This window comes from Rhinolophus hipposideros (assembly GCF_964194185.1).
Source record: "Rhinolophus hipposideros genome assembly, chromosome: 9".
In the NCBI taxonomy this organism is placed as follows: Eukaryota; Metazoa; Chordata; class Mammalia; order Chiroptera; family Rhinolophidae; genus Rhinolophus; species Rhinolophus hipposideros.
The window spans coordinates 4,494,429-4,517,131 of NC_138055.1; the positions used below are offsets into that span (position 1 = coordinate 4,494,429).

At 52.1% G+C, this 22,703-nt stretch overlaps 1 protein-coding gene across 3 annotated transcripts in view; it reads right to left on the reverse strand.

Annotated features, from left to right (window-relative positions):
- PARVB (parvin beta) overlaps positions 1 to 22,703 on the reverse strand; it is an 89,877-nt gene that overhangs the window by 47,763 nt on the left and 19,411 nt on the right. The window contains exon 1 of one of the 3 annotated variants that reach the window (XM_081061391.1): positions 13,780 to 14,345. The exons of the other annotated variants lie outside the window; for them this stretch is intronic. Within the exon in view, the coding sequence (XP_080917517.1) occupies position 13,780 (1 nt within the window). The 5' untranslated portion in view covers positions 13,781 to 14,345. Of the gene's footprint in view, positions 1 to 13,779; positions 14,346 to 22,703 lie in introns of those variants that run through there. 3 annotated transcript variants of the gene reach the window in all.

Here is a 22,703-nt window from a genome sequence, read left to right on the forward strand (position 1 = left end):
CCTGACTGGAATTATAATAACATAAGAAGGAAGAAAAAGACTTGAAAACTGAAGGCGGACCCCTGAAAGCGTCACCTAAGGAGCTGCCACCGAAACCCCAGGCCAAACACAAGGGTTCCGTCTTTGATTTCTTTGTTTTTAATCTTTTTCTTTGTATGGGTGTCTTTCTTTTTTAAATTTTTTTGCATACCTAGGTTCTTACCCCAAGAAAAGGTTTTAGGCAGGTTTGTGCTCCATGTTGATATTATTAGGAAAATACAACTTTGAAAGCAGGCTGGCTTACTAAGCAGGGTTACCGCCACGGAAGTACAAATCTGAAAACACAAAGGTTTCTCGGCTTCTCACTCCATGAGGGGTGCCGGGGTGGGGTGGGGTGGTGGGGTAACAATGCATCCCCTGCAAAGATGGGGTGCAGGGAGCTCACAGGGCTGGGGGGTCACCTGCTGGGGGTTCAGCAAGGATGAAAAGGCCTTGTGGGGAATGGAGGCTGCAGATGTGACAACTCCATTTCCTGACATTTTTCTAAGTGTGTCATTTCAACACAACAGAGACGCTTTGACATCTCGGGGGCTTTTACAGCATATATACGTGTCCTGGTTTTCACAGAGAACAAAAGATCAGGGGAGAATTTTCAGCAGCCCGACTGAACCAGGATCAAAGAGAAAACACCAACAAAAAAGGGGTGCTCTTCCCCCACCCACATCGAAAAGGACTTAGAAATGGCAGGAAAGCTGCCTCAATTTAGAACACTTAACCAGCCCTTTTCCAGACAGACCCACTGTAGTTGCAACTGATCCTTCTCAAAGACACTGAGTGGTCCTCAGAGTCGGGAGGGAAAATAAAGGTGGATACAGAATGGAGACTTGCCATCAGCTCCCCACACTCAGTCCCTTCCCCGGCTGGGGAGGGCAATCAGGGACTGGCTTCTGTGTGTTTCCGTAGGAACGCCATGAAATCGCTCTTACATGGGGCTTCCCGGGCCTCCGCCAAGTGAGAGTTTCCTATGAATTCTCCAACTTCCATCTGCGCTCAGAGGGGTGGCTTCTTTGCAGAAGTTGTTAATGTATCAGAATAATTACATTCATCAGCCATGAAGGTCTTCTTCACAGAGCAGATCTTCTAAAAATGAATCAAACTGTACTTCATGGGAAGATCTCACAGTTCAGTGGAATTTACATGAGGCCCCAAGAAAACCTAAACCAGAACGGTGATGTCACCCCCAGACTCGACAGCTGGGGGACGATGCAGTAGGACAACCCTTTCTGACATCAAACATAAGCTGGTCAGAACCAGCTACCGATCAGAATTCAAAGGGGTGAGTGATTTCTGGTCTGTCATGCTTGTAAAGGCCTTGAAACGTGGAGCCCGGCCTTCCCTGGGGGTTATGAACTCTGGATTCGATTGAACCAAGAGTCTCAGGGTTATGACAGATGGATGACAGTGTCCTGCCCAGGGTAGAGACAGTGAGGACTAACCCTGGGACAGAGCAGCTGGCCTCCCTGACCCAGATGAGGGAAAAGAAAATTCCTTTCACCCATCTGTGTAGCAAAACGTGAAAGAGCATCCTAAGCTTTGGAGTGTCTGATCTGGTTGTTTGTACTGAGAACTGGATTCTGGCCTTGTCACACAGGGTGCAGGCCCACCGTAAGGAGCTGGGTGTGTTTACATACGGTAAATTTGCTGTATATACAAAGAACATGGAGGAAGGGCGAGAGGCTGAACCCTGGTCCACCCCTCTGTAGATCTCGTATCTCATGTCTTGTCACTGGGGAGGCCCTAGTGTGGGGTGGGGTCCTCTCACCAGGATGGCCCCCTTGGCCTCTCTCCACCCCAACCCACTTCTCCCCTTCTGCAGGTGACTTTCCTGGACTCTACTATTTCTCCTCCCCAGCACCCATTCACCCTTCCGGTCAAACGGGACCCAGCCTTCCCTTAGAGGAAACCAGCCCCTCCAGCCACCATTCTCAGACCTTATATTCCAGGCAGGGCCCTGGCCCCAGCCCCGGGGTAGAACAGGTATCCCAGGCCTGAGCCAATGGGCACATTGCACTCCCCAGAACACAGTTCTCAAGTCAAGGATGGGCTCGCCCGAATTAGAGTCAATAGCTACAAGGAGAGGTTACTAGGAACGCAGAATGAGACAAGCAGTCTTTCCCACTGGCTTTGACCCAGAAAGGACGCAGGTGGAAGCTGCCTCTTCCTCCGACACCACACATAACCTGGAAATGACGGCACTGGGTCAACAGAGCAGAGAGAACACAGTTTAGAGAAACCATCTGTGTGCTGGATCAAGCCTTACCTGAAGCAGACGCCACCTGGCCCTATCTGTCAAATGCACCCATGCACTCCATTTTGTTCCTAATCCACTTTGAGTGGGGCCTTCTGTCATTTCCAAACTGAGTCCTGTATGACACAGCAGCCCTTCCAACAAAGCTGACCCCATCACTCCCAGGTAGAGTGCGCCCAGGGCTCCCACAGGCTCCGGGGTAAAACCCAAACCCTTCACAGTGGTACCTCTTGATGAGCAGACCCCTCCTCTCATGGACCCAACTGCAGCTCCCGCACTTCTTCACACACCTTCTAGAGAGGCCATTCCAGACCACTCATGTCTGTCACACCTTTGCCCCAACCGTCCCCACTGCCTGAAATGTCCTTCACTTTATAGCTAGCTAACTCCACCCCATCCCCCAGATTCATCAGGAAAGCGTCCTCTGTACATCCAGCCCACAGGCAGAATTAGGGCCACTCCTCTGGGTTCCCACAGCTCCCTGTGCACGTCACGACGACAAACCCTTAGTGGGGTGGGTGTGCCTGACTCCCTGCCCCCCGAGGAGTGCAGAGGGGCCAGGTGCTGCTCATGACCTCATCTCCTGCACAAAATCTGGCCGGTGACCAGCATTCAATCCATGGAATGAATGAATGAATGATCATAAATGTGTTTACACAGACAAAATAGAGCTGCATAGAGAATTCAGGTAAGAGACATAAAGTCACAAGAACTGGGAACAGGCTATTCTTGCCAAACATCCCACCCCCAGCCACTTAATTGGGTGGGTAACGAGGTTCCACGAAGCCTTCCATTAGCCTGGCAGTCATGAGTCACCAAGAACCCAATTACTGCAACGTGGCCGTGCGGAAGGTGGGGACTCACGAGGAGGCATTCGGCTCTGCAATTAGGAACTTGATGGGACACGCTGCCCCAGGAGCCACATTCAAACCTCGTCTGCTGGGGCGCACATTCAGACAGCCACCTGCTGCAGGCAGAGAGCCACCCACCCATTTCTGGAGAAAAAGGTCTTCTGAATACCCGAAGGTACTTAGGTATAAACACGAAATGCTGGTGCTCAGAAGCCGACGTCAAACAGATAGTTCCCTGGGCCCAGAATCAGTCCTTTTCTTCCCCTTCGCCCGGGGTGACCAGAAAGCGTGAGAACCACAGGAAAACGAAAGGTCTGTGCGAAGGAGAATAGGAAGAAAGACTTCCAGTGAACGCAGAATGTCAGGTTTACCACATACACCACCTGGCGAGCAGAAACCAGGACACGGAGAAGCCTGGGCTTCGCTCTCACAAAGGATGACTGATCTTTTCGGGACAGGCGCTGGTTTGGTTGTTTTTTCAGGCAGAAAGCAAGTGGGTCAGCTTATTCAAGTCCTGCGAGCACAGCAGGTGGAATCCTTGGGGCCGAAACGATGCTTTGACCCACAGAAGGCCAGGGGGTGTGGCTCCAGGCTCCCGCCCTTTGGCCCTTCCAGACACGTCCCGTGTCTCAAGGCTTTGTCCCGGAACACAAGCCCGTCGGGTCGCGCCATCACCCACGGACTGTCCTCGTCCTCTCTGTCTCCCCAAACACCCCTCCCCCCCATGGCACCCGCCCAACCATCCACTGAGGGAGGAGCCCCCCGCCCCACGCCTTTGCTCAGGCTCTGCCGCCTCCAACAGCAACGCACCCGGCAGCTGTGCCAGGTGGCCCGACGCGCTGCACTTTCAAAGTCCGCTACAAACGTCCTCTCTTTCATGGCCTGTTCAGAAGGCATCTGTCATTCCTCCGAATCCCCCAGGCCCAGGGTCGGTGCTGGTGTTGACAGAATAGTGGGGAGAGTGGAGGCTTTGGGGGTTCATCACAGACTGGCCATGTGCCCTTGGGCGTATGCTTTAATTCCTTCCATCTTTTACCATCTCTCCACTGCGGGCAGCGGGGGGGTGGGGGGGGAGAGGATAATAACCAGACCTCATCCTAAGGTTGTCATGACAACTAATTTAACAAGACGGTGTGCATGGAGAAGTAGTCAGCTGAGCGATAATGTTGGGTCTGTCCTCCCCTTCTTGCGCTGTCACAGCACCTGCTCTGGGTTACCGAGAGCACTTAGCTCAAGGGTGCCAGGTCTGGCCGTGAGCTCACAGACAGCCCGAGGAGCCAGAGTTTACTATGTGGGAGGCGAGGTGGATATCGCACTGCTGGATGATAATCCCCTAGAAGGCAGAGGTCAAGTCCAGTCACCCCTGAGCCCCAGGGAGGGCCCAGCACGCAGAGGACACCCCACAAACGTGTGCTGGCCTGCACGAGACAGAAACAGACCGAATTCTGAAAGCCTCGGTTATCTGCCAGCTTCGAGGCGTGGTACGGCCACAGCAGGTAACTGTTCAAATGACTCGAGGGGCCACGTACCCCCAGGCCACCAATCCTCGAGGAATCCAGACATTGAAACATTCACTTCGCTGTAAAGCACGCATGAGCTGATCTCGAAGATTCTGAATTTATTGCTCAGGTATCACATGACATCTTTACACGGTCGCTGAGCATTGAAAACAAACACTAATTAGACTGAATCATAACAGAATGTCAACTCTACAGAAATCATCAGGACGGCAATGCGGCAGTGCCAGCAATACAGCTCGACCCCCACGCCAGCTCTGAAACGTGCAAAGTGCCTCCCAAAGTGCGCTAGCAGCGAGCCAGGGCCGGCTGCCATCAACGGTGACGGGTGACCAGGAGAAGAAAGGCGCAGAGCCTGCAGGAGGCTCAGAAATACTGAGCAAGTGACTCAAGTGAAATTAAAATGCAGCCGCACACCAGAGGCAATGGCCAGCCCCGCAGGCCCATCAGGCAAGTGAGCCCGTCTGAGCAGGTGTAAGACATCTGTTTCCCAAGGGACCACGAGCACCGCCACCATTCAGTGTGTGTCCTTCGGCAGCTCTCGGGCACATGTCCAACTGTCTCCACTCCTATGGTGAACGGCTGGACCCTCATCCCTGAAGCCAGCCTCCCCTGACCCCCAAAAGGGCCATCCTGTTTAGCCTCCGTTTTCTCCATCCCCCCCCTTAGCTCAAGTGCCTGGCCACCAGTCCATCCTGGCCAAACTCACGCTAATCTGATGGCAGATCCTCTGACAGCAGATGCTATTTCCGTGATTTGGGGGATGGTGCATTTGTCACCTTTCTACAAATCAATGGTGCTGGCGTTTTGTGAGAATGTGAAAGAGATTTCAATCAGTGGCCATGATAATCTGTCAGTAGTTAGTGATAAGGGGGAAAAGGGGCTAGGGGACACAGTGGGTGGGGCAGGAGGTAAAACCCCTGAGAAACTAAGAGTTATCCCCAAAGGGACGCTGACATCTCCCCTTGTGCTTGGTGGCGTAGTCACTGCCCCGCGGGATGTCCCCCAAGGCAGGAGGCGGTAACAACATCCGAAATCTGCTGATCATTCCCCGCAGAAGGACAAGCCCAATGAGGTTAACACACTGTGAGAGCTTGTTTAATAAAGAGAAGACAGAACTGCTGGTGGAAAAATGAGCCTGGAGAAGCAAGTTCCACTGGTTCCTGTGAAGCAAAACCTACATTAATTAATCTGATCAGTAATGCCCCATCGTACCCAGGAAAGTCCAGAGTGTGCTCTGCGGAGAAGATAAGAAGATTAAATCATTAAGTCATTAAAAAGAAAGAAAGAAAAAAAAAAGACTACATGCACCAGCTACAGAAATGCTCAGTTTGGAGAGAACGTGGGAAGAGGCAGGCAGAAAATGCCGGAAGGACGGTGCCCTCTAGTGGCCCATCTTTACCTGTACAAGTGAGACAAGACAACCTGCACAGGTTTGTTTCATCTAAAGAGTCCACCTCGCGGGCCAGATGGGCACCTTCCAAAAAGCAGGTGGCTCTTTGGGGGGGTGGTCCCAGTGCTGGCGGTCCTGTTACCATCTGAGACACTTAAGGGCCTTAGGTGGCATTTCTGCTGGCCTTTGCAGAGCAGACAGCTCTACCCATCTGAATGGAGCAGCACTCAGGCAACAAAGGTGAAAGACTTTCACAACCCACGGGGGTTCCCCAAGGTGGGGCCTTTGGGAGGGGAAGCCCCAAAGGAATGTCTGGGAGCCAGAGATGCATGGAGAGTTCCTCCCTGCCATCCCAAATGAAGTCAGGCTCCCACGGGTCCCTGTTCAGTTTTGTTCAAGCATTATCACAGGTTGAGGCATGTGCGCGCATATATGGTACAGGATTCATGTCCGTGGCACAGGCTCAGCCTAACCCATCTCCTCAGCACAGGGCCTGGTCCACAGGGGGCACTGAATGACACTTGGTGAGTTAATGGTGAATGAATGAATGAATGAACGAGTGAATGATGTTTCAGGACTCCATCATTCCTCTCTGATATTTGTCTTTGGGACTCATAGGAGCTATTTTCTACCCTTTCTCTTAAGGTCTCTTTGGCAGGCTGAATACTGTCCCCCTCTCCCCTAAAATGTCCATGTCCTAATCCAGGAAATCTGTGCCCTTACAAGGCAAAAGGGACTTTGCAATGTGATTAAGTTAAGAGCCTTGAGATGGGAGGTTATCCGGGATTATCCAGTGGGCCTAACGTCATCCTTATAAAATGGACGCAGACAGATAAGAGTGAGAAAAAGGCAATGTGACAACGACAGAGACTGAAAGATGTAACGCTGTGGGTTTTGAAGATGGAGGAAGGGGCCCTCAGCCAAGGAATATGGGCACCTCTAGAAGTTGGAAAAGTCAAGGAAATGGATTCTCCCCAAGAGCCTCCAGAAAGAATTGGCCATGCCCACACCTTGATTTTAGGACTCCTGCCCTCCAGGACGGTAAGATAAGGTGTGTTGTTTCAGCCACTAAAGCTATGGTTACAGGCCACAGGAAACTAATACAACCTTGAGACAGCCCCAGCTACTCCCTGTCATCTCAAAAGGCCCGGAACATTCCTTGGCCGCACCTGTTTCACGGAGCACCTACTCTGCGCCAGCCACCACGTGAAACTCTGTGACCCAACTGTTATTGAAACAGGCATGGCCTCGGTTACGTGAGCAGAACAAACATAAAACATGCACGAGAGATAAGTACGACCAATACAATGTACAAAACCCCAACTGTCCCCCAGTGTCGCAGTTCACTCTCACACGACAATGAAGCCCGAGGAGCTTGGCTTCCTAAGGGTAAGTCCACTAAAATGTACAATATTATGTGTAAAAAGAGCAAGATGGCCTCACGGTCAGCAAGAGCTGAAGTCGTGTCTCCAGCGGGGGCTTCTCAGAGCCTCGGGCGGGCAGACTAAGTGGGGGTCACACCGCCCACCCCTCTCCCCCACCCTCCTCAGCCTGGCGCCTGAATGGGCTCACACGCAGGAGCCCGGGATGTGCTAACCGCTTGACCTTCTGGCCACAGCTGTGCCCCCAACCTCCCCAGGGTCCTAAACTTTTGTCCCCAAGACACCTGACGTGGATGTCTTCTCCATCCTGTTACCATCCTTCCAGGGGTGGGCCCATCACGTTCTCAGGGAGCAGCCCGGCCATTGTCAAATACGTGCAAGCATTAGAAGTACAGTAGTACCTCAGTTTTCGACTGTCTTCGTCAACGAACATTTTGGTTTACGAATGCTAGATCTATGGTATCATTAGATAGTAAAATTCATGCTAAATTTGCAGTTGTAGGGATTAATTTTAAAGGTCTGGAATGGATTAATCCCTTTTGCATTACTTTCTATGGGGAAACCGTGCCTCGGTTTTCGAACGTTTCAGAACACGAACGGTCTTCCGGAATGGATTACGTTTGGAAACCGAGGGACCACTGTAGCTCTTTCTCAAGGTCATTATTCAAGTCACTAAAAACAGTACATACCAGCACAGATATCAGTGGTGGCCGGGCCTGTGGGTCCAGGCAGGCCCGTCTATAGTACGCCCGATACCAGGAACACACGAGCAAGATGAACAGGCAGAGCTCAGAGGTTTTGGGGCAGCGACAGTGCTCCGTGTGACACTGTAAGGGTGAATTCACGTTTGTCCAAAGCCACAGAATGTACAACACCCAGAGTGAACCCTAATGGACGCGAGGGACTCTGCGTGATGATTCACGTGTCAGTGATCACCGATTGTATAAAAAGGAGCCACTCTGGTGGGGGACGACGATAGTGGGAGGCTGTGTGTGGGCCCGGGGGGATGTGGGCAGTCTCTGAGCCTTCCCTCAGCGTCGCTGTGAACCTAGAATGCTCTACAACACAGAGGCTATTTTTTTTTAAATAGACTTTAAATAGAACAGGGGTCCCCTTTGGGTTACGGGGTGTGTAGGTGTGCTTGTATGAGCGTGTGTGTGCACGTGCGTGTTCCAGACAGAGCTCAGGCACCCATGTCCCCAGGGCGAGGGCAGAAAGGTCAGTGGTTGCCAGTGACCTTCTCTTCCCTTGCCCTCCCACTCCTGGGGGTGAAGGCCTAAGGATACTTATCCCTGGGGGCAGCCTTCTCCTAGCTCAGTGGTTCTCTGCCAGAGACAATTCTGCCCTCCAGGGCACGTGTGCCAGTGTCGGGAGAAAGTCTTGGTTGTCACAACTAAAGACAGAAGTTGCTGCTGGCATCTACATCTGGCATGTAGAGGCCAGGGATATGGCTCAACACCCTCCAGGGCCCAGGACGGCCCCATCTCAGAGACTGACCCAGTCAAGACGTGAGCAGGGCTGAGGTGGAGAGACCTTGATGGAGCTCACTTGGGAGGCCCAGAAGCTGCACAGGAGAGGGTGCCTGACGTGTGTGCCTAGACCTGCAGCATCTACAGGTAGCCCAGTACCTTCTCCAGGGTCAGAATGCCTGGGTGCCAGGGCCTTATGTCCCCACCTCACAGGGTCATCATGTGGCTGAAATCCCATCCAAGCTGTCCGGTGCTCTGCAAACCATAAGTGCTAAGTTCATGTGCAGAGGGCACCCTTCAGCCTCCAGGACTGAGGTGGGTAGGGCCCTGGCCTCCAGACCCTTCAGGAGAAAGGGGCCGGCTGCCACCCAGCCCCCCCACCTCCAGCCCCCAGGGAGTCTCCTTGGCACAGAGGGACAGCCTGGCCTCCTCTGTCCCTCTGCTTTCTCACCCAGTTTGGACATGAGGTGGGGGCCCAAAGGCAGAAGTAACTGTGTAGCCGCATCCAATCCATCCATCTTTGTTATCATGCTGTGTGCCTGTCACGGGGCGGGACTCTAATTGCCCACACAGCCACGCAGCCCGGCTGGGGCTGCAGCAGGCAGCTGAGAGGGCATGGGGAGGAGATGGTGAGTAATGCCCAATGCTCTGCCACCCCTCCCCGTTTCCTCCTTTGGAGGCAAGGTACTAGCAAGCCAGCATCAGCCTGCCCTATCCTCGCCCTCTGGGGCTCCAAGAAGCTCAGCCATTTGCTTGAAGCCTTGGCCTCCCATCTCTGGTTGTGTTGGTAACCGGGCACCCTCCCTCCCCAAGGAAGTCAGTGGACTCTAGCAGGGTGAGTGCTCTGGGCACTGGTGACAGCTCTGGGGGCCAGGCAGGGACAGCCAGACCAGCCAAGTGTGCTGCCAACATTCTGTGTGGCTGGACAGCTGCTCCTCGGAGGCTGCTGTGACCCGAGCCCAGGGTCACAGTCCCCAGGGACCTTCAGCTCTGCTCACCGAGGCAGCCCTGTGGGCAACAGGATGGACCGTAGGCCCAAAACATCGGGGTTTATTCCAGTGCAGGCCGGCTTGTTTCTGTCCAATTGCAGAAGCCTCGTCCTGGCTTTAGGGGACCGGCCCCTTCTCATGCTCCCAGAGAGCCCTTCGAGGACACACACCTCAAAGTCCCCTGGGTGACTAGGACAGCACCCCTTCCTTCCTGTCCTGAAGCGATCCCATTCTGTTATTATTTTACATTTTAAATAACTGTTTGTCTCCAGCTTGAACAGATACTCCCTGTGTGCAGGGTCCTTTCTCTGTACCCGCAAAGCCCAGCACAAGGCATGGCACACAGTAGGCCCTCAACAGAATGACGGAGTGAAATGAGCATCATAACCACACCTCCGGGTCATGGATTCAATAAGAGAACATGTGAAATGGCCAACCCCAGGGTCAACCGGACAGAGGAGACCCTCAACAAGTGCTCGGCAAATAAGCTTTGTGGGCCTACTACGTGCTGGCTGGTCACCTGCAGGCCTGGAGGGGAAGGAGCCAGGTGATCACCCCACAGCCTGCTGGGGCCACCTGCTTCCTCCTTTCAGAGAGAGCCCCCCCAACAGGCCTCCTCTGTGCCTTCTATAAGCAATGAATGTGTCTCTTCAAGTGTACCCCAAATTTCAAAGGTCGATCCTGCCTCCCCAGCGGCACAGAAACATGTGTGTTTGGAGAAAATACCTGAAAGGCCACATTGCACATTGGATCCCCTTTATTTATAGTTGCTGTTTGAGAGGTTTAAGGGTCGGGGGTGGCGGAAAGTAGGTATAGCTATACTAATTAACTTTTAACTTTAAATTTCCTCCACGTAGTAAAAGAAGTCAGGCTTTTCATATGCTTTTTATCATATAACCCTGATGAGATTTGCCTCTGCTCACTCACTCCTCCGATAGCCACTGAGTGGACGTCCACTAAAGTCAGGCTTGATGCCAGGAGGGCTGGGCGAGGACTCAGACACAGGCCAGACCCCCAGGGCCTCAGCGTCCAGGAGACAAATAATGGAGGGGTGTGAGAATGCTGGGGACCTAAGAGGGAAAGAGTAGCAGTCCAGGCAGGCTTCCTGGAGGAGGCAACTTTGGACTCAAGTCTTCAACCTGGCCTTCAGAGAGGAGGGAGAGGGTGCCAAATCCCCACCCTCACACTCCTGGCGGGGAGGAGTAGTGTGTCTTTTCGGTCTGGGTCATTCTGTCTGGGTCACCTTGTAGCAGGAGGATGGCTAGTAAGCCAGGAAGAGAGAGGGCACTCTCAAGTCCTGATCAGCAAACTGCTGGCTCTTCATTTTCAAATTGCTTTCTCTTGTCCCACTCTACGCCCAACTAGAAAGCCCTCAACCCAGAAGGGCGGTGAGGGATAGCCTTCAGGGTGGGGACGGAGACTACTGGACGAATGCCATGGTGGAAGGAAGTCTGACTCATACTGAGGGGCGTGCCTGCCCCATATCCTCTGACATGAGCTCACTCAGGCTCCTGATAGCCAGGGTCAGGGGTGCAACTACAGACCTGGGAATAGAGGCTCAGCACGCAGGTGACTTGCCCAAGAGGCAGTTAATCGTGACGTTGATATTGGAACGGAGTCTACCCAACTGCAAAGTCCTCTCCAGACAAGAGAATAAACATGGGGCAGTCGCGGACATTTAAGAACTCTTAGAAAGCTCTTACAGTCTCGGGTGTCTGTAGGTAGGTAAAGTGGTCAGGCGGGAGGAGAGAGGAGCGAGGAGGGAAGCAGACACAGCCCGCAGCTGGAAGTGACACAGGAGAGGTGGCAGCAGCTGCTTGGCTTTCCTGGGTGCGTGCTTTGGGCCAGGCATGGACGGCCGCACGGCCCTCAATGCAGCCAGTGGCCATCTCGCTTCACCGACAAGAAAAATAAAGCTCAGGGAAGTTAAGCAATGCACCTAAGGCCCCATGACGAGTAAGAAATGGAGCCAGGACTTGTATCCTGCCTGTCCTATTGAGTGGGCATCTGGAATAAACACAGAGTCATTAACCTGAGCCCAATCGTACCTTCCATGCCCTCCTACGCAGCAGACGTCAAGCCTGCAAAGAGGTGACAAACACTGGTGAAGAGAGCTATTCCAGAGAAGTGCTCTGGGCGTAAAAGCTGACCAACAGGCTGGGGGTGGGGGCAGGTGGCCACAGGGCCACAGTGGAGAGGCGCTCTCAGCTCAGGTCCCCAAGCTTCCGGAGCCTGGGGACTCCTTTTCTAACAGAAAACATAACAGACCTTCAGAGAAAACACACTTGGCATAGCTTTTAAATTGATTTTCCAACAGGACCTACCAAACAGCTATATATATATATATATAAGCAAGATACCTATTTATTTGGTCCCCATCAACATTTCCCCAAGTGAGGTCCACAGACATGGGTCTTCATGAATTAAGCCAGGGTTGAGGAAGTAGAGGAAATACTCGGTGAAGCAGAGCTAAACGGATGTGTTTTTCTGCAGGACTTCTCAGGGTCTTAACTATGCTCTTGTACCTTGTGTTTCTCCCAGCGTATGGGTACAGAACTCAGTAATCAGCCCCTCAGTTAGACAGAGCAAGAGGAACAAAGTCCATCACAGCCCCCAGAGGGCGGGCAGGCAGGGTCTGTCTCTCCACGAGTGCCAAGCCCTTTCTTCCATCACCATCTCCTCTGCACTGCACCGGAAGGGCACTTGGCCTGGTTCAATCACTTTCTGCCTGTTATTGGAAGGTCTATTGTCTCTGAAGAGCTGCCTCAGACAGTGAGCTAAGAGCCTCCTGCATTCAATTTCCTTAAGCCCCTCCTTCAACGGCTGATTTCTCCTCTAGAAATGTCCCTACAGTTGCCTACAAAACACCTGCTCGAAAGAATGTGAATGATCAAGGCAAAAATCAGCCTGTGACCGACTACCTTGGGAGAAAGGCTCCTCTCTTGGTCACCTGTGGAGCTCATACCAGTGTCCCTTTCTGCAAGGACATATCAGGCAGAGCCCAGAAAAAAGTGTGTGCTCTTTCTTCTGCCAGATGGGAAAGAGCATTTGTTGCAAGATTTCTCAGTGTCAGAACCACAGGAGCATTCAAATAACCACCGTCTCACTCAGTCTCGCAGCAGGTCCCCAGGAGATGGGGAGGTTCAGAGCTCCAAATAAACCCCCGACTCCCATTCCCATTTGCTGTGTGACCTTGGGCAGGTTAGTTAGCCTCTCTGGGCTCTGGTTTCCTCAGCTGCAAAATAAGTTGTTATGACGATTGCACGAGACAGAGCATGTTAAGAGATTGGGACAGTCCCTGTGGCCTAGAAATCTCAGCACACATCACCTGTGCCACTGTCCCCATTTCACAGGTTGGGAAACCAAGCATCAGAGTGACTGCCAACCGCCACAATTGTGCTAATAACGGCAAAGCTCCTTCCACTGACTACTGCCTCCTGAAGAAAAGGGAGAATGAATGTCCTGTCCAGCAGTAACAAGACGAGCCGGATGCTGGCCCAGACAGCCAGGGACAAGGGGAAGACAGAACCAAAAGATGATTCAAGAGACACCCATCACATCAGATAGATACCCCGAAACAGATCTCAATTGTAACTTGATCCTGAAGATGTTCTACACACCATTCTTTTAGGACCGAAGATCCACATGACCCACCACTGACGGAAACTTCCCAACACGCTTCACTCCACAAATCAGGTGCCCGTCCAAAGGCTCCCCCTGTCCCATTGTCCAGACACCAATGCCCTCGTCACCTTCCTGGGAAAACTCAAATGGGGTCTAAAGTCAGCCAGGGTCTAAACAACCTGCTTCCATAAAGCAGAGAAGAAGTAAGGGTGAGCCCAGGTTTAGCTTTTACCGAAAACGATGAGGAAGAAAACGGGGGGCACTCACTGGAGAAGAGGGTGCGGCTGGCGGAGGCGTTAGAAATTCAGACGAGGTGAAGCCAGGGGACTCTGCCAGGACACAGGACACTCGCCGAGTGCCTATATGGAGACGGGCAGGGACGCCACCGTGACTTGCAATTTGAGGAAAGGGCCCCTTTAGGCAGACTTTGAAGAAGTCCACACAGGATCAAACTTCCGGGGTGACTGCGGTGTTGGAAGTGATAGAAGCCTGCTCACCACAAAATATTATTCCTATCTCACTGCAACAGCTTCATGGGCAAGCAGAGGCCTAAATCGGGCAGGAAGGGAGTGTCACTGAAGATATGTTTGTTTGACTCAGAGAAAACTCAACGGTAGACTTCGGCCTCTGAGAAGCCTCATCTCAGCCTGGAGACCAGGCGACTGGGTGAGGGTCCGCGAGGTGGCCCAGGTCTGGTTCTCCGTCCCAACCCTGAGCGGAGATGACATCACAGAGGTCAGGCCCACATCGTCCCACATTGCGTCTCCTGGTCAGCGGCTACTGTCAGGAGGACCGGCACTAAAGAGGAACACTTGTCATCTCGTTTCCACGACAACAGGAATCAAATACCAGAAACAGAAAGCCAAAGGGAAAGGGGCAGCGCCCCAAACTGCAGAGGCTGGCAGGTTGCTTGTGGTGCTTACCTCATGGGGTGGAGGGACCCAGGACATCCTAGAATTGTGGAGAGGGGGGAGGGGTTTTGCAGAGTAGAACTACACCCCCTTTTGGCCACTGGATATATTGCCTGATTTCAATGCAGGGCCCAGCCACCTACCAGCTGGGTGACCTGAGCAGGCCACCTGTCTGTGCCTGGTCCCCCCACCTATAAAATGGGGTTAATAACAGTAATTGACCTCACGAGGTTGCCACGGGGATAAATGAATTTATGTGGTGCCTGGCGCTAGGAAGCACGATTAGCTCTTATTTGTGATAATTATTAGCAATCGTCTAACCCCCAGTGGAAACATGTTCCCTGAAGATGACCTCTCATAGGGGTTGCTTGATTGATTAACCCGCCGGTTCGCAGTTTGCTTAAGTGGGGAGTGCGTGAGCCCCACGGACATGCTGGCACAGAGCCCACAGCCAGGACAGCAGACGCACTGGGTGCCCGAGGAGAGGCGTCTTCAGTGGGAACAGAGAGGGGCGTTCTGTGGGCGCTCAGAGAGGAAGGCTCTCTCGCCTGCAGAGAACAGAATGGCTATGATCCAACCGAGATCGCCAGCTCTCCACGGAGACGGCGCCTTCAGTCTGCACACAAGGGATGGCTGGGCTGGGAGAGGGGTCTTCTCAGCACCCCCACCTCTGCAGATCCTCCCCACAATATGTGAACTGGGGGCCGCATGCAGTGGCTGGCGGGCCTCACCCAGCACCGGCCGAGTTCAAAGCCCAGTGAATGTCACTCTCCTTCTTCCACCAAGCCCCGACCAGTCCGTACAATCAGTCAGACCAGGGGGAATCAAGGAAAAAATAACCCACAAAGGCCCCTCCAGCTCTGAGTACCCCGACTCTAGGACTGGCTGGTGATGGTTTACAGCCTTGTGTCTCAAAGCCGGGGCCTTCCCCAGCCCTGCAGATGAGGTTAGTCCTCTTCAAGGTCACACCCATCAGCCTCCGAGAGCCTCCAGATCTGAAGCTCCAGAACGTTCTTAACCACTAACCCTGGACTCTGGGAAAGGCGGCTGGACCTCCCAACAAATGCAAGTGCACAAACATTTCCTGCACTCTCGAACTGAGCTTATTTCCGCTCTTTTCCCATTACCTCCATCCGGGCACTGTCAGTTCCAGGCCACATGTCCTCCCATCTACAAAACATGTCCAATAGAAAAGGAATCCAAGAAACCAGGGCTTGGAAGGAACAGCCACGTGCACCAGTACAGAACCATGGTATTGGCATGATTTTCACCAAGTGACAAGGAAGTTCTAGCTATGACCTCGGGGGCCAGTGGTTTCAGGGCGGGGGAAGAGAGTGCTGATATAGCCAAGGTCACACATATGATCCCCGGGAGTCTGAAGAGAGAGGAATATGGGTACCCCAACTCCAGCAGCAGCCCAGCAGCAGCCCTCCGCCCTTCCGCAGCAGGGCACGCGCAGGAGACGGGTGCCAGTGCCCCCCTGAGCCGGTCTCATCAGGGATGGCACCACAGCCTCAGAGACTACGCCTTGGCCAACTGAATGCCCTGGACCAGGCCACGGGGGAAGGCCGGGGAGGGGACCAGAACGTGGCAGCAGACAGCAGACTGGCTCGGCCAGAGCTGGGGACTCCGAGCTGGCAGCTTTTCACATGACCTTGAGCAAGACGCCTCTCGACTCGACTGGACAAGGAGCAGCTGACTGCCGGCCCCTCGAGAGCATGCAGCCCCAGCACAGGGCAGACCAAGGAGGAGTGAAGGGACCAAAGGCCAGCTGTAACACTGCTGTACTACCTGCCCCACGAGCCTGTGGGCAGCAGCCGGACCCTGCGGATCGCCGTGCCCCAGGGGGCCTTTCCATCCCCACCACCCCTACCTGCCACCCTCTGAACCAGAACGCTGAGGCCAGGGCTCAGAGGAAACACAGTGGGCTCTAGACACGTGCTTGTCGAAGTACAGCCCATTACGCGTGGATTCTGTATTTGTGAATGCACCTCCTCGCTAAACTTCACTGGTGACCCCCAAAGCCGTTCTCATGACACGTATGTTCCTTCGCAGACACACACAGAGGCACGAAAGATTTAAGTTGCCCACGGTGCACATTCCCAGCTGAGGTTGACCAAGGTGACGCTCTGCCTTGTTTCATTTTGTAAACCGGTGTTCTCTTCATGGTCCATTTAGTGCCACGCAGTTTCTCATTTGTGTGCTTTTTGTTGGTGATTTCACTCTTTAAAATGGTCCTACGCGTAGTGCTGTCTGGTGTTCCCAAGTACGGGAAGGCTGTGACGGGCCTTGTGAAGAAAAGGCGAGTGCTAGATGAGCTTCGTTCAAGCCCGAGTGACGGCGCTGGCGGCCTGAGTTCAAGGTTAGTGAGTCAGTGACACATATTAAACAAGGTGTCTTTAAACAGAAACAGACATGAGACAAAGTTATATATTGATCGGTTGACAAAAATGTGGCCAGAGTCTACAAGAAACCCAGCCCTGAATTTCCCCCAGGGGCAGCGACTCGGTATTGGCCAATCGCTGTTTGCAGTGACCTTACAGGACAGGACATACGGTGTTTCCCTGCAAATAAGACCTGGCCAGACCATCGGGTCTAATGCGTCTTTTGGAGCAAAAATTAATATAAGACCCAGTATTATATTATATTATGTTATGTTATGTTATGTTATGTTATGTTATGTTATGTTATGTTACATTATATTATATTATACCCTGTCTTATATTAAAATAAAAACGGGTCTTATATTAATGTTTGCTCCAAAAGACGCATTAGAGCTGATTGTCCGGCCAGGTCTTATTTTCGGGGAAACACGGTCTACAACATTATCTTAGTTTTAGGTGCACGATATAGTGACCGGGCATTTATATCCTTGATGTGATCACCACACTACGTCCAGTAGTCATCTGTCACCGTGCAAACTTGTCACAATGTACCTCTTCTCTTCCGAAGCAACACGTACCCATAGCCCCACAGACTGCGCTCAGAGAACCCAGGTTTATTCCAACTTCTGTCTAGGTCTCAGTGCCTAATCTAGCGGTATTGCCAGTGCCATTTCCCATTAAGTCCCACTGGGTATGACTCCCTCTCAGCTCCAGCTCCCTCACACCTACACCTGACACATGGGGATTTCTGGGTGGACCCCTGAGCTCCCCGCCTCAACCACCTTTCTCACCACCGATTTCTTTCCCTTCTGGCTCAGGCCAAGTGTCTCCTGCTCAACTATTCAAAGTTTCCTATTGGAAGCGGTTCCTCCTGCCCCAGATATGCCCCGGTGACAATCAGCCACAGGATTCTCGTGCAAGGAGCCACCTGACACTTCTGAAGCCTTTCCACCTTCTCAAAGCGTAAGCAAGACGGCTTCCTCTGAGGACAAGCAGAAAAAGCATTGCAGGAGAAGAAGCTGCGACCGGGGACGTGACAGCCACTCCTCCACAATGCGAAGCACGCACCGCGAGGAGAATGACAAGTGCTATTTAAAACCAACGACAGCAGTCTTTGCATCTGTTTAATGACACCTCCTCCGTACCTGTCAAACAAGCTACGTGAGACTTTTAAACAAGCTAAGGAGGAGATGTGTGACATCGTTTTTTTTTAGCCAATATAATTGACACCACGTACATGATATTTTGAGTTCACACCAAACATCCCCATTTTGTGGCAATGGCGATCTCTTCTCAGGAGCAGGAATGGGACACTACACCAGCTCCTTACATTTCCCCAGACTGACAGTGAGTGGTGTTCATCTTAAAGGACTATTAGCAGAAGAAGAAAAACACTGCTGTTTATTTTATCACTGAAAAATTGTGTGGAATGAAATTATAAAGCACAAGTTCATCTAAGGGGGCTTATCAGTGTGTAAGCTGTGGGCCCTGTACAAACACAAGCTTCACAGTCCTTTTGAAATGAAAAGGAAAAGACCAATCCTCCTTGTCCCCTTTCCCTTGAAAACCAAGAGCCGTCTTCGAGACAAACCACGGAGTATGCAGAATCAAGAAAAAATATGATCAACTACGTGTTTATGATTTATCCCCCTCATTCCTTCACCAATGAACATAACAGTAACAACAACCATAATAACTAACTGATTTTAGGCACTAAGCGCAGAGGACTGTGGGATAAAGAGCATCCCCCCAAAAGTCACGTCCACCCAGAAACTGTGACTGTGACCCGACTTGGAGACAGAGGCTTTGCATCAAGTTAAGATGAGGTCGCAGTGTTAGGAGGGGCCCAACCAGGGTCCTTACAGGAAGAAGGACATTTGGACACAGACACACAGAGGGAGGGGGTCACGTGACGACGCGGCAGCGTGAAGTGATGTGTGTACAAGCCGAGGACACCAAGGACCGCCAGAATCACTAGACACCAGGAAAGCCAAGGAGGGGTCCCGCACGCCCAGCCGCGCCAGGTCCCGTGGCTGACACACTGTCAGCTGCAGAGTGGGCGCTGCATTCTGTGCACTGGTCTGCTGAGCTTGGCTAAGGCAGGTGCACCCCCAGACAGGTCTGCTCAGAGCACTGATAAATTCAGGCTTCAGATCACGATCCTGAGCACGGCCACCATGGGTGCCCGCCCCGGGGCACAGCATGCCTGCCCTCCCTGGGCGTTGCTCTCGGTGAAATCCAGCACGACTTCTTTGGTCATCTCTGGATTTTCTACAAACATACAGATAATTCCCAGCGACCGTTACTGCTGTACGGTCACCTCATTCGTTTTAGAACAAAGGCTCGTGAAATCATTCTTCGTCCTGACAAATATTTACTGAGCATGTCCTGCTTGGGACATCACATTTTTCAAAAAATCATTTACTTGGCTAATGATCACAAATGCCTAATTTAATTGACCCTTACATGTGTTTAATTTCCCACAAGTGGATGCTGACAAGCTGAACCTTTTTGCCAGGTTGACACAAGCAGCAAAAAAAAAAAAAAAAAAAAAAAAAGGCGCAGAAGAGAAATGAGCACCAACATCATCCAACAAGGGCTCCACCGCCAGCTCTCACCCCACCATTTTTCTGAGCATGTCCCAGGTGCCATTTCTGGGCATTTTACAGAGTCACCCCCCAACCTGATGCTATCGCTGTCACCTGCCTGGAAAAGCTGGCTCCCAGGGTAACCTGCCCCAGCTGGCCCAGGAGGCAGGGAGGGAGTGCTGCAGGCAGAAGGGGAAACCGGGCCATCCAGCCTCAGAGGTCGTCTGCTCCTTTCACCACTTCCTCTCCTGTCTCTAAATCAAAAGCGGCCAAAGGAAATCCACATGCAGGCCCGGCGCTGAATCACCGTCTCCCGTGTTCCAAAGTGACAGTGCTCCTGGCGCGGGATCTGACAGCCGTGCAAAGGCGGGAGGCAGGCTGCACCACCGAGCCAGGCTGTACCGCTGGGCAAACCCGAGACGCAGGGGACACGCCTGGCGTGGCTCCAGGCGGATGAAGTTCAAAGTCAGACAAAGGCGAACAAGATCCAGGAGAGCATGGATGTGTGCACGGTAAGTCTGCAAAAAAAGCAAAGGGATCCTCAGCGCACATTCGGGGGTCGGGGGCACCTCTGCTGGCGGGAGGGCTCCAGAAGGGGAGGGGTACAGGGGACATGATCTAAGCTGGGTGGTAGGACCGGGGCTACTTTATTTTTCTTTAAACTGTATAGACGTGCACGCTTTGCATGCACAACATATTTCGCACTGTTTTTTTCATTTAATTTTTAATTGTGGTAAAATATACATGAAAGTTACCACTTTTAAGCGTACAGTTCAATGGCATTACGTACATTCATAGCGTTGTGCCGCCATCACCACCACCATCTCCAGAACTTTTCCATCTTCCCAAACTGAAACTCTGTCCCCATTAAACACTGACTCCCTTCTCTCTCCCCCAGCCCCAGCAACCACCGTTCCGCTTTCTGTCTCTATGAATTTGCTCTACGGACCTCAGATCAGTGCAAACACCCAGGACGTGCCCTTCTGAGACTGGCTGCAGTCTCATCCACTCAGCATGATGTCCTCACGCTTCCTCCACGCTGTCGGACGCGTCAGAAGTTCCTTCCTTTTATGGCCGACTCCTATTCCATTGCCCGTCTTTGCCACATCATGTTTATCATTCATGGGCTGATGGACTCTTCCGTTGTGGCCATCTTTTGGCTACTGCGAATTATGTTGCTACGTCACAATATACTTTCTAATGACTGAATTCCCAAAGAGGAGGTCGCTCGCTGAAAGACACACACTGGGTACCTCCTGGGTGCGAAACCCTTCACAACCCTTGCTCATGCCAAGTAACCATGGAATGCTTATCTGCTCTCCGTACCATGATCTAACTAACACTTATTTCAGGGGACCACTGTAAAAAGCACAGGTGGCAATAACAATACTTTAAATGGCCATCTCTCTGAGAACGTTCTAGAAAGTGCAACATGTCATAAAAATGGTTTTTTTTTAAATTGTTGGTTTAAACCAGAGATGGGCAAAGTGCAGCCAGTTGGCTAAATGTGCCCACCCTCCATGTAACTATCGGGGCGCAGCCACACCTCTATGTTTACCTATCGTCTATGGCAGCTTTCACTCTTCAGTGGCGGAGCTGGGTTGTTCAACAGAGGGGGGATGGCGCACAAAGTCTAAAATATTTGCTCTTTGGACTTTTACAGAAAAAGATCGCCATCTTTTCAATGATTAACAGAAATCATAACACAGTTTTTTAATAATTTTAAGGGGTGGGAGACGTAGGACTAGGATGATGGCAGAAACGTGAGGTTTTTTTTTTTTTTTCTTTCTTCAGCATTCTCAGAATCAAGTGATGAAAGTGGGTCTAAATCCGTCCGTTTCTCCTGGGTCCGTTGGGCACCAATTTATGCAAGTCCAGCTCTGCTCACATTCAGCATTCACACCACATCTCCAGGTGGCAGGACCTTCACGTGGCCACTTCAGTTTAACTGAATTCCTTTAACTTGGCTTCTACCTACGACCTTCAAAGTTCACTCAGGACCTCACTGGCTGCAGGACCACTGAGGGCATCGGGGTGTCAAAGGCTGATGGAGACGGTTAGTGTCCTAAGTACTCCAAACTGGGGGGCTTAACACAACAAACATTCATTCTCTCCCAGTTCCGGGACCCAGTGTTGGAGACCAAGGTGTGGGCAGGGCCGCGCCACGTCCGAAGGCTCCAGGGGAGGGTCCTTGCTGCCTTTCCTAATGTCTGACGGTGGCCGTCAGTCCTGGGCTTGTGGCCACATCACTTCAGTCTCTGCCTCTGTCTGCACATGGCCTTCTCCCCTGTGTGACTGTGTCTGTCTCCTCTTATAAGGGGCCTCCCACCCCCACACTCCAAGACAACTCATCTTAAGGTACACCCTGATCACATCTGCAAAGACCTCATTTCCAAATAAGGCCACATTCCCAGGCTCCAAGGACAAGGATTTGAATGCATTTTTTTCCAGAGGGGGGTACAATTCATCCCTAAGAGTCCTTCACTCAGGTTCCTTTCACAGCCCCTTCTTGGCCTCATGCATGGTATTAACATAAGCAAAGTGCCCCATGGCATAAACTTCATGTACTAAGTGCAATTTCTACTATAGAAAGGGCTCCTCCCACCGAGAGGGGATGAGACAGCTGTGGCTACACAGGGCTCGATACCCAGGCCCATCGGTGCCATCACTGCTCACCTGCTCACTGAGACCCGGAACCGCTCACCTGGCACATGACGAGGCTGGGTCCACGGGGCTTCCTCCCAGAGAGGCCAGTGCCCAGGGACAATGTCATAGGCTAGTCACGGCTTAGCCAGCAGAACCTTCCCTAATCCCCCCGGGGCCTGTAAACAGCCTGAGTGACAGTCACAGCAGCTCTTCTGGGCCTTCCCTCTCACTTCCTAAGAATCATATATATTCTGCAGCAGGGAATTTGCAGTCACAGAGCACGTGTCTGCCATTACATGGCACCTGTCAAATGAGACCTTTTCCGCGATCTGGCAGGACTTCTCTGGCTGCCTGGCTCAAGAAGAGAATTACACTTCTCCTGTGGCTGTTCCTCAAAACAGATGGAGCTAGGATGCCAGCCTCGGGGGGGAAGAGTCTCTGGGGGCTTAATCCCACAGGTTACACAACAAAAACCAGGCATTCCGCACCTGAAAGGCGCGTGTGCATGGCACAGGTGGGAAGAAATAACAAACTGGCTCCAGCCTCGGCTGCCATTTTCACTTGTCTGCCCAAGTTTCTCCTCCATGCACGTGCCTGGTGACAAACGTGTGCACGATGAGAAGTTCACAAGGCTCTTCCTCACACATTAACACATTTAATTC